Below are 11,544 nucleotides of genomic sequence, written 5' to 3'. Positions count from 1 at the left end.
TGCTTTCTGTACGCAGGTTTCAAAATTTGTGACAACTGCCCAGCATAACCTGCTATGATCATACTTTCTTAAACATGGCTATGAACATCAGTGTGCAGTTTGATGAAAAAGTTTTGTTAAAAACTATCCTAAAGTGATAATTTATGAAATTGCAAAAAACGTTGTACGCATCTCGGTGCAGAACTCGATTTTTACAGCACTCGTCGTACTTATCCAACTCGGCAAGCCTCGTTGGATAAGTGTACAACTCGTGCTGTAAAAATCTTCATTCTGCACCTTGTTGCGTAAACTACTATTCCGACCTGAAATAACCATCCCAGAATGCGAAAAATTACGTAAAATTTTTGCAATGTTTTAAAATTTTAAGTTTATTCTTTTAAGTTTTAAGTTTGATAAATCCAAAGAAAACTCCTGAAGCTATGCAGTTGCCATACTAAACAAGAGATTACTTCCGGAAAAATACAAATTTATGAATAAATTTAATTTTTATAGAACTTTTGATAACGAAATCGGATTCAGTGAATCCTTGCCAACTATAGGGTAGTGGACGTATTTTGGCCTGGGCAGATATTTCTACAATATCTTCGCAATTTTTTATTGAAAGTTCCAATAATAATTTGCCGAAATTTTGTAGAGATTATATGATAATTGTAATAAAATTCTCAAGGTGGGCCAAAATATTTACATGCCCTGAGCTAAAATATGTCTTCTACCGTCGTTGGGGGTGAGAATGGGTCAAAAAAGGATACTGAAAGATTGTTTGTAAAATAACATATGCAGTTGAAGTCGGAATAACTTTTTATTTGGTATGTATACTCTTCTATATGGTAATGATAGTTTAGCAAGAAAGTATCACATTCTATGAATTGTGTACTAAACTACAAATGATTGAAAATTGACCCAATCTCACCCCTTAGAGGGGGTGAGAATGGGTCAAAGTATTAAAAGTCGCCTATTTATTGATTTATTGATCATATCTAGTAAACCTACTTAAAAAACAATGTAACCATGACGAATAAAAACTTAGGAAATTGTTAAAGATGATTAATCCACCTTAAAGGGCCAATACAATCGAAAAAATTGTTGAAATTTGATAGAGTAAAGTTTGAATGTTGTATCGCCATTTTAAGCCACCATAATCATCCTCATTTAAAGTTTCAACATCCATGAGAGGAGGGGGTGGGATTAAAATGAGGGAGAGATGCATTAAAGTATTTATTGAAAAAAAAACATGATATTTTTCGACGTTCGTTCGTCTTCCGAAATTTTGTCATGTTACCGGTTTTATGGCCCCGGTGTTTCCTGGATGCCACTACCGTCTGGTAGTTTCACGATATTTCCTTAAAATTTAAAAAATGAGTGGAGAAAAAAAACCCTATAAAGTCTATTTTGTGGGCTTACGATATTGCTGTACACTAAAGATTAGCTGATGATCAGAGGAGCTGTCAAAACGCATGGGTTTATTGTTATAATTGATTTTAGGCACTAAACGTATGAACACACTCGCTTGACACTTCTTCGACATATTTTTGAAAAAAAAAGTGCTTTTATGAAGATACGGTAAACATGGCACCACTCTAACGTCGAATGGGGACTGGATAACAAGTTGAATTTTTAGTTAAGGTTATGTGTACTCGATAACTTGCTTGACCCAATCTCACCCCCATTCTTAATATTTAGACATAGGGTCGAAATTATTGAATTTTTAAATAAAAAGTGCATTGACAATCCGCTTTTTTCGTTGTATCAATCAGGTTATACCTTCAGCTAACCACTTATAAGAAAATTTATGGTTAGGTACTTGTGTGAAACATAACGAAGGAGAATTTTTTCAGAGTGATTTACTAGTAGTTTCATCATATAAGTTCAGCCACAAATTTAACAAAAAAAAACGATTATAGCTAAACATCTTATTCTGCGTCATGACGTGTAAAAACATCTTCTTTTTGAAATAATATAAAGTTTCCTATATAAATTAGCGATAGTTGATGAGCTATTTCAAATTTTATGTTTCTCCGTTTTGACCCAATCTCACCCCCCAGACCCATTGTCACCCCCATCGACGGTACCCTAACAATTCATTTGGATGTTTATTTCATGTGCGATACAACTACGGTAACAGTAGTTTGTAAGTGTCTTTGAAGTTCGCCTAACACGCAGTTTGGAAAAATATTGAATTTAATGTATGTGGCTAATTGGTTATAAAACATGTAAACTTGTCATCAATAACTCTTGAGACAGATGATCATCATTTTCCACAAATTGTGTTAAGCTAAAGCGTTATTTTAAACAAACAAAAATGACCTTCACGTCGACCAATTTCACCAGAAATCACGGTACCTCAATGAATTCTTCTATGAATTTCTCCAGGCTACTTATTATCCAGTTTAAGAAATGTATGGGAAAAACCAGATAAGTCAACGTACCAAAATCCGAATTCGTGCATGGTGGACTTACAATTGGATCTCCAACGTGGAGCTCCATCGTCGATGTCATCAAAAGCCGATAGCGACAGAAATTCGGGAGCGAAAGTGGTGGAGGGTCGGCCACACTCTACGCAGGGGCGGAAACGAAATCTGCAAGCAAGCGTTAGATTGGAACCCAGTAGGTCTTCCAAGAATAGCTATGATAATTCCTTGTAAAATTCTTGAAGGTATTCCAGGAAAAGTCTCTGGAGAAATTCATGGAGGGATCCCTGATTGATTTTCCGGATAAATCTTTGGAGATATCCTTGCAGAAATACTTGGGGGAATTCCTGCAGGATTTTTTTGAGGTGTTCCTGCAAGAATCCCTGGAGGAATTCCTGTAGGAATACATAGAGGACTTCTTAGAGGCATCAAAACCTAGAGAAACGTTCAAAGGAATTTCTGGATGAATGCCCGCAAAAACACCCGGAGGAGTTTATACAAAATCATGGCATGAAATCACTTTCATTAATTGCATTGTTATAATGATATACTTTGAGAACATTTGATATGAGATCCCATTTCTTATTATGAGAGGCGCAGCAGTTTTAACCTTTTGTATCAAATTTTGATGAGAGCAATTTTCTCATTCTATTTTTGAAATATGTCAAGGGCATTTCCTTCTGAAATGCTAAATGCAACTCATTGAAGAATGCAGGAATTTTTACATTGTTATTAATTTACGATGAGGACTGTTTTCGAATCTGAGATCTCCACTCTCTATCATGGGATGCCGAAAAAATATTACACTATTTTTGGTATATGATGAGCTCAATTTTCCCATCTATGATTAACATTTTTTTGTGAGCGGAAAGTTGTTTTATTTGCTTTATTTTGGGAAACCGTAAAATCGTCATATTGAGCGCAATGTTTGATTTATTTATATGGGGGGCGTAGCATTATAGGGGGCGCAGCTATTTTGAAATCTTGGGTAACCAGCTCTGATTTTACCATGACAGCACTGGTTTGAAGATGAACCAGCCGCGGGCTGAAAATCTCCTTAATAAAGCTAATAATAATAATAATAATAACAGAAGTAACTCCTGGGAGGGTTTTGATAGAATACCGGAGGGGTTACCTACCGAGATCTTGGAATGTATATCTGAGTGAATTCCTGAAGGAAGCCAAGAAGGAACTTCTGGAGGAATCTCGAAAGGAACATTTTTTTAGGAAACACAGAAAGAAGTTCTGATGGAATCTCAAAAGAAATTCCGGTTAAAATCCCTGTAGAGATGTCTAAAGAAACTGCTGGTGGAAAAGAGGATAAAAAACCTTGAAAGAACTCCTGGAGGAAACCATGGATAAACTTTTAGAAAAACCTTAGAAAAAAAACTCCTGGAGAAATCTCAGAAGGAGCTTTTGGAGGAATCTAAGAAGGAACTCCGGAATGAATTATTGGAGGGATCTCTGAAGGAACCCCTGAAGGAATACAATAAGGAGGAATTTTCTAATAGAATACAAAAAAAATCCTTGGGGAAATCCCAGAAGGAAGTGCTGGAGGAACTAAAAAGGGAGACATTCTCAAAAATGGAATCATAAAATAAACTTCTCTAGTAATTCCAATATGAACTGCTGTAAGAATTTTAGAAGAAACTCCTGCAGGGTCCTTCGAATGTCGTGGTGAATTCAAGGGTGAATTTTATTTAAATGAAATCAATTTGATATTCTTAATAGATTTATTAGTGAACAAACTAATATCTAGACTAATATGATAGCAGAAGGATGTGTGATTTATTGAGCCATTAGCTTTGGTGATAATCCCCACTGCACAATGGTCCGAGGACCAACATTAAGTGGAAAAAATTAATAACTCAAAAACCATCCAAGATAGAGTCTTCATGTCTTCTAGACATTTGCTCGTGAGTCCAAGCCGCGTTATATGCAAAAGTGTCCTAAACGCCAAATCTTAAAATACTTCATATTTCAGCACCTCACTTTTTTATTTCAAAAGATATCGAAATAAAATGTTCTGCAAAGTTGAAGAAGGTAAAAACCCCGACAACTTTCTCGAAGAGCAGTTTTTTCTATCTCTTCAATCTGAAGAGATATAACTTATTGAAGAAATAAAAAGTCCGAAATCGTTTTTTTTGTCATATGTCAAAAACTATCATTTTTTCAAGCCTACTATGTTCAGAGCAATTGTACATATTGCCAAAATACACATTTCGTCAGAAGACATCAAAGCTGTACGATGTTTCTATCAAAAGATATAAGTATTTTTGTACTTTTTTGAGCCAATTTTTCTAGCGTAACATTTGAAAAAGGCGCAAGTGAATCTTTAATTTTCTCCCACCACCGGATCTAGTATGACAAAAACTGCATTGTAACAAATTTTGGAGAGGGTGTTTTTTGTTTTGCGTTTTAAATGTGATTTGACTATGACCGTATTTTAGGCATCAAATTCACGAAAAATGACATCCATAATGTCCGAGTTCAACATCTACTCGTGTTTCAAGATCACTTATCTTAAACATTCGAGTAGCGATGAACCCAATGTTGTCTTTTTTGTTTTGTTTTGTTCCTTTGTGTAAGTGAGCAAAAATATAAAACAAATTCCCTATAGTTTTTCGATTTCTTAATTCATCAGATATATGCATCTGGTGATCGTATGCAAATTTTAAATTGAATTGTGGACCGTCCAGTTTTATATGTTTGACATGCTAAACCTACAAACTAGCAACACGGAGAAGCCAACAACAAAGCGATATGATCGCAGCAAACGGATATCAATTTCGACCAATCAGCGACTGGTCTCCGTTTGACAGCAAATTGGTCTCAAATTGACTGACTACGTGTCGCATCCTATCCTAGGATCAAAGGCCTTTCATAATATATGTCAAACATATAAAACTGGACGGTCCACAATTCAATTTAAAATTTGCATACGATCACCAGATGCATATATCTGATGAATTAAGAAATCGAAAAACTATAGGGAATTTGTTTTATATTTTTGCTCACCTACACAAAGGAACAAAACAAAACAAAAAAGACAACATTGGGTTCATCGCTACTCGAATGTTTAAGATAAGTGATCTTGAAACACGAGTAGATGTTGAACTCGGACATTATGGATGTCATTTTTCGTGAATTTGATGCCTAAAATACGGTCATAGTCAAATCACATTTAAAACGCAAAACAAAAAAACACCCTCTCCAAATACTTATATCTTTTGATAGAAACATCGTACAGCTTTGATGTCTTCTGACGAAATGTGTATTTTGGCAATATGTACAATTGCTCTGAACATAGTAGGCTTGAAAAAATGATAGTTTTTGACATATGACAAAAAAAACCGATTTCGGACTTTTTATTTCTTCAATAAGTTATATCTCCTCAGATTGAAGAGATAGAAAAAACTGCTCTTCGAGAAAGTTGCCGGGGTTTTTACCTTCTTCAACTTTGCAGAACATTTTATTTCGATATCTTTTGAAATAAAAAAGTTAGGTGCTGAAATATGAAGTATTTTAAGATTTGGCGTTTAGGACACTTTTGCATATAACGCGGCTTGGACTCACGAGCAAATGTCTAGAAGACATGAAGACTCTATCTTGGATGGTTTTTGAGTTATTATTTTTTTCCACTTAATGTTGGTCCTCGGACCATTGTGCACTGGTTGCACCTATGGTCTTGATGTCGGCGATCTGTACCTGGTAGTCGGCAATGTTTCTTGCTATTGTTGTTTTTTCATAATATTCTATTAGCATACAAGTTAAAATTGAAATCAGAGCTAAGTTCGAGCTTTTTTTACATGAAAATTTTGTTGAGGGGGGGGGGGGGGGTGTTTAACAAGCTACGTCATTTATAGAGGGGGGTGTCTGAATTTGTGACGAAATGCTACGAGGGGGGAGGGGGGTATTAAAAATCGCTCAAAAAAAGCTACGTCATTTATGGACGCCCGATTCCGCCCTGTATTTTTCACGGAATTCCTCCAGCGATTTCTTTTCTTCCGGGATCCCTAAAAAAATGATGATCGACATTCATCCAAGAACTCCAACTCGAGGGATTCTTTCCGGGACTTCTACATTCTGTCAGGCACGCCTTCTGGAATGGAGCACCACATCAGCTCACCTCTAGTACAGTCATAGCACAATCATGGGTCACCCACAATTATGGGTCAATTCCATTTGAATTGCATGGTGAACTGTCTGACTAATAATTGTGACAGAGTGACCCATAATTGTGCAATGACTGTAAATTCAATCCAAATTTTCGAAATTTACGGTTAATGAAGCATTTTGAGTGTTGATTAGAATAACTAGCCCCAGAAGTCCAATGTCGCGACTATTCGTGTGACCAACATCTAGTTTGCCACGACATTACAGCGTCAGTAGCAAAAGTGTCAAATAAATTTTGTTTAACAAAACAAAACATCCTTATTCAAATGGACACTTAGTCGGCGTTAAGTCAGACCGGACCATCTATTTTTCAATGGTTTCGAGAAAATGTCCTCTAAGCACTTGAAAGTTGAAATCTCTGGCATTATTTTCAGAAAAACTATTATTCTTTTATGTGTAATGACACATCTGCATCAAAATAACGTCGAAAAGTTCAGGTTTAACGAATTCCTCAGCTTTTCTTTCTCTGCCTGAAAAATCGCGTAGCCCACTCCGACTGAACGCCGACCACTTATAAACAATCAATAATTACAATTTAAGTTATTCAAATAATTAAATAGGAAAAGTGACCACAGCGCCATTGGAGTTCTAGTGTATTTCTATTGAGTGTTGAGTCACGAGGGCATTGTTTGGCGGTTAAAAGAAAATAAGAATTGAGTAGTGTATGGTTAAAAACATGTTTGTATTTACATTTGTACAAGTTGCATCAAAGCAATATGATTTAGTAGTTTTTTTTTTCATAAATTAATAATGTTGGTCGATTTTCACGTAGCTTTCTCCGTGTGGATGACGAGCGTGTCCGTTGCGTTGAACATGAACCTGGAACCCTCCCTTATGGTCCGAGCTGTAATCAACCACACGATGGGTACCATCCGCTTCATCCAAAGTGTACTGTCCTTTCACCACATCTCCGTCACGGTGTTCCCAGGCACTCTTGTGATCATGGGTGTACCCATCCTTAACACCATATCGGAATTTGTATTTTGGGTGCGAATGCTGGTAATCCTCATGATGATGATTGTAATGTCCTCCGTAGTATGGTGCGGCGGCAACAACAGTTAAACAGACAACCAGAACGATGACCTGTTTTGATTTATTTCAACGTTTATCAGGGGCTCAGATTTCCTGTTAATACTACCTACCTTAAACATTTTAGTTCTTTAGTGCTTAGAATGCGGTTTGACAGATTGATTGTTGTGAACTGATGATGTACCCAACCTTACAAAGAACATTTATACTGTTTGAGAGACTTTCTACGAATTTCATCAATATTTTCTTCTTTACAATGTTGACATATTCTGATGTGTAATTTGTTGTTATATTTTACATTTCACTATATTTTTAGAGCATTCATCCTCGAGAGCATCAGATATAGAATCAATTTTACTATTTAAATGCTGCCCAATGTCATTGTCAAATGTATTAAAATTCCAATCATGATGATTTCAGGGTTATTTGTTTATAAAATTGAACACAAAGTGTTTTTAAATACACAACTAATTGTTCAATTAGGCATTGTATACAATTGGAACAAGTTCCATTATTATTTTTTTCGGTTTATGTTTTTTTTTGACAAAGTATATAACAAGCTTACTCCACCCGCTTGTTTACTTCCACTGAGTACAACACAGCAAAGCCAACGGAAATGCTGACCTACCGTAACATTAGCACTGGTGAATGGGTGTGTCTGACAAAAACGGTAGAAAGATGGAAATGAAAATTGACCGAAACCACCGAATCGTATAAAAGTTTTTTGGCCAATTGGTTCCGACATCAGACCGCAACAAGCGTTTCAACAAACAGCTTAACAAGTGCCAACCATCACTCACAGGAGATCCAAAATGTTCAAGGTAAGAAACAAAAATTTCGCAATTGGACCTCTAAGCAACATTGAGTTTATTTTTCAAGATCATCGTTCTGGTTGCCTGTTTGGCCGTTGTTGCCTCCGCGAGATACCTTGCCGTGGATCACGGTCATCATCACGATGATTATCATCATTCGCACCCGAAGTACAAGTTTGAGTATAGTGTTAAAGATAGCCACACCCACGATCACAAGAGCCAGTGGGAACACCGTGATGGCGATGTCGTGAAGGGACAGTACACTCTGGATGAGGCTGATGGCACTCATCGTGTGGTTGATTACAGCTCGGATCACAAGGGAGGATTCCAGGTTCACGTTCAGCGCAACGGACACGCCCACCACCCGCACGGAGAGAGCTACGTGAAGATCGATCAGCACTATTGATAATTCAAAATGAGTTGTTTAACTTATTATGCGTTCAGTTTATGTAAATAAAACTATCCTCACAAATCAAGCTGACTCTACAAAAATTGTGCTTGCTTTTTCTAGGGTTTTTCATGTGTCAAATTTTGTCAAGCAGTTCAATAGAGATTCACTCGGTACTGATTTTGCAAAAAAACTATTTTATTTGAAGTTTCTAACATCGTTTTCGATATGTGTCAGATTTTATATTTCCGAAATTTAACGTGGGCAGGCTTGAAACAAACAAACCAAAGAAAGAAGTTCCATGCTTGTTACATGGAACCAGATACGTGCCCAAGGTAGGGGTTTTGGGGGTTTACGCCCCCATTACCAAAGATCCATCTACAAGGCACCCCTCCGCTTTTCACTGACATTACAGAAAACCCCTCGCTTGCCGTCTTCTTTGTGCACGATAGTGTAAAGTGGAGCAACAGTTCGAGTGGGACAAGAGTTTCTTCTGAAATTTTTGAGCTCAATTCAAATTATTTCTTTTGGGTATTAAGGTTGTTCGCAGCCTTTTTGAAAAAGAGTCTGTCACTTTAAAAAATATGTAAATTGATCAATTTCGAAAAGTTATGACAAAATGTTGATTTTTGATCAAAAATTGTAATATGTGATGGAATTGGATTGGAATTGTAATGAAAACGAATTCGGGTTTATTATTTTAAGGCATAACTAGGTATATTTTGGAGAGGCATGTATAACTTGTTGCAAAAAAGATTTGGAAATCATATTTTACACATAGTGGGCAAAAGTTCGAATTTTAGGGTAAGAGTTCGCGTCATGTGGCAACTTTAGGTAAAAACCTAAAATTTTGCAAAATGTACATATTATCTTCAAAAATCATGGAATTGCGATGCGTTGCGTGGTATCATCTTCAAAAATTCTTCACTAATTCCATATTTTCTTTTTCTTTTTTGATCATCTTTAAAAATAATGGAATTAGTGAAAAATTCGATCAAAGTTAAAAAAAAAAATCCGCCCTATGTTGCTTATCCTTTGACAGATACGCGTATTTCGACTACCACTTGTAATCTTACTTGGAATTAAAAGGTATGAAACTGATTACACTCATTCGAAGAGGGTATTCTGCTTGGAGGGTTCGAAAAGTTGGTACAAGATGAAGAAAATGTTGTTTTATCTGAATTTGGTGGAAAACTTCTAAATTTTGATGTATTAAATTTACCCCTTATTTTGGGTAAAATCCAGATCTAACTTTCCAGTTTCATCATCAAATATTAATGGGTTTCGTGTATTACTATTATCTTAGTGTCAAAATAGTGTGCTGCGTTTAGCGAAATTCCATAAAAAACTAGATTCGAACTTTTGCTCCAGTGGTGAAGCAAGAGTTCGAATAAGACATACACACACAAAAAGTGACATACACACGAGACGCGAAATGAGACAAGACATAACACTTATCGTTCTTACAATCGATTGTAAGAACGATAAGTGTTATGTCTTGTCTCATTTCGCGTCTCGTGTGTATGTCGTGAAGTTCTTACGTTAGCAAAAACTGTAAAAGTTAATAGACAAAAAGTGATATAGCTCAAAATTGAAAAGGCTTTGTTCAGCAAAATTTAAGCTCATGGATGGTATCATACACGGTGTTCATTTATTTTATCTGCTTCGATTTTTTGAAAAAAAAAATGAACTTTCAACTAGGGTTGAACTCTACATAGGTTGAACTTTTTTCCCACCTTCCTCCACAATTTGTGACAGATGACTGTATTCCTATAAGTATGGAATGTCAAACCTCTGTCTCTTCGAATTGATGTTTTGAGATGTCGAACATGCGGTGATTTGTGAGTTTTGTGAAATAAAACTGCAACAATATGAATTGAAATGCAACTCAACTGACAAGATGGATAAAAAGTATTTTTTTAGAAAACTGATTGGGTGTAAATCTATGTAATTTGAACAATTGGTTCAAAGTTATAGTTGAGCAAAATACACAAAACCTTAGCTATTTTGAAATTGAATTAAAAAACTACAAAAATGTGTTATTTAATAAACTATTATCGTTATTGAAAATACCCAAATACAAAAAGTTACTACTACGAAAAACATAATTTAAATTTCTTATCTCGTTTTAATACGCCATAAAACGAGATAAGAAATTTAAATTATGTTGTTCGTAGGTATACATAAAATTGGATAATATGCAATTGAAATATCGAAATTATGCTTCGTAACGACCCCACTGAGAACCGGCCTGTTCTTCCGTTTTTTCCTAGTTAGGACCTTAGAGCTTTCTCTACCAAAGCCAATGTGCATTTGAATCTCGTGTGGCAGGCACGAAGACACTGTATGCTCAAGAAAATTAAAGAAAATTCCCATTGTGAAAAACTCCTGTACCGACCGGAATTTAAGCCCGTTACCGATACTTAACTTTGCTGAATACCCGCGAGTTCATAGCTTCGACTAAAGGTACCCTTGTTGAATCCTGCAACTATTTTTAACGATATCTTCATGCAACTTTCAAAGACTGTTCGTTTTTCCTACACTGGTTTTCGTTGCTTGGTTTTCATTCCTTTCGTTTAACAGAAAATAAGGGTTTTTGAGTGCAGTTAAGTAATATTATTTTAACGTTTAAGGACGCTCGCCATCAAGCAGCTGAAACTGCACCACGCTTCCCGAGCAGAGTCTAACAACAAAATGATAGCAAATCGAAAGCTCGATTTGTATTCAGCAG

At 36.0% G+C, this 11,544-nt stretch overlaps 2 protein-coding genes across 2 annotated transcripts; one reads left to right on the top strand and one right to left on the bottom strand.

The window, feature by feature from the left end:
- Positions 1–7,268: 7,268 nt before the first annotated feature.
- On the bottom strand, positions 7,269–8,040 carry LOC109399506 (cuticle protein 19). The gene is made up of 2 exons (XM_062852444.1): positions 7,727–8,040; positions 7,269–7,667 (listed from the first exon to the last, which is right to left on the bottom strand). Exons 1-2 carry the CDS (start codon positions 7,733–7,735, stop codon positions 7,329–7,331), a joined length of 348 nt encoding a protein of 115 aa, XP_062708428.1. The 5' UTR covers positions 7,736–8,040; the 3' UTR covers positions 7,269–7,328.
- A 191-nt stretch (positions 8,041–8,231) lies between these two features.
- Positions 8,232–8,901, top strand: LOC109399497 (cuticle protein 19-like). The gene is made up of 2 exons (XM_019671943.3): positions 8,232–8,434; positions 8,493–8,901. Exons 1-2 carry the CDS (start codon positions 8,426–8,428, stop codon positions 8,829–8,831), a joined length of 348 nt encoding a protein of 115 aa, XP_019527488.2. The 5' UTR covers positions 8,232–8,425; the 3' UTR covers positions 8,832–8,901.
- Positions 8,902–11,544: the final 2,643 nt, after the last annotated feature.

This window comes from Aedes albopictus, chromosome 2 (assembly GCF_035046485.1).
Source record: "Aedes albopictus strain Foshan chromosome 2, AalbF5, whole genome shotgun sequence".
Taxonomy (NCBI): Eukaryota; Metazoa; Arthropoda; class Insecta; order Diptera; family Culicidae; genus Aedes; species Aedes albopictus.
The sequence above is the reverse complement of the archived record's forward strand: the minus strand, read 5'-3'. Positions and strand labels throughout refer to the sequence as shown.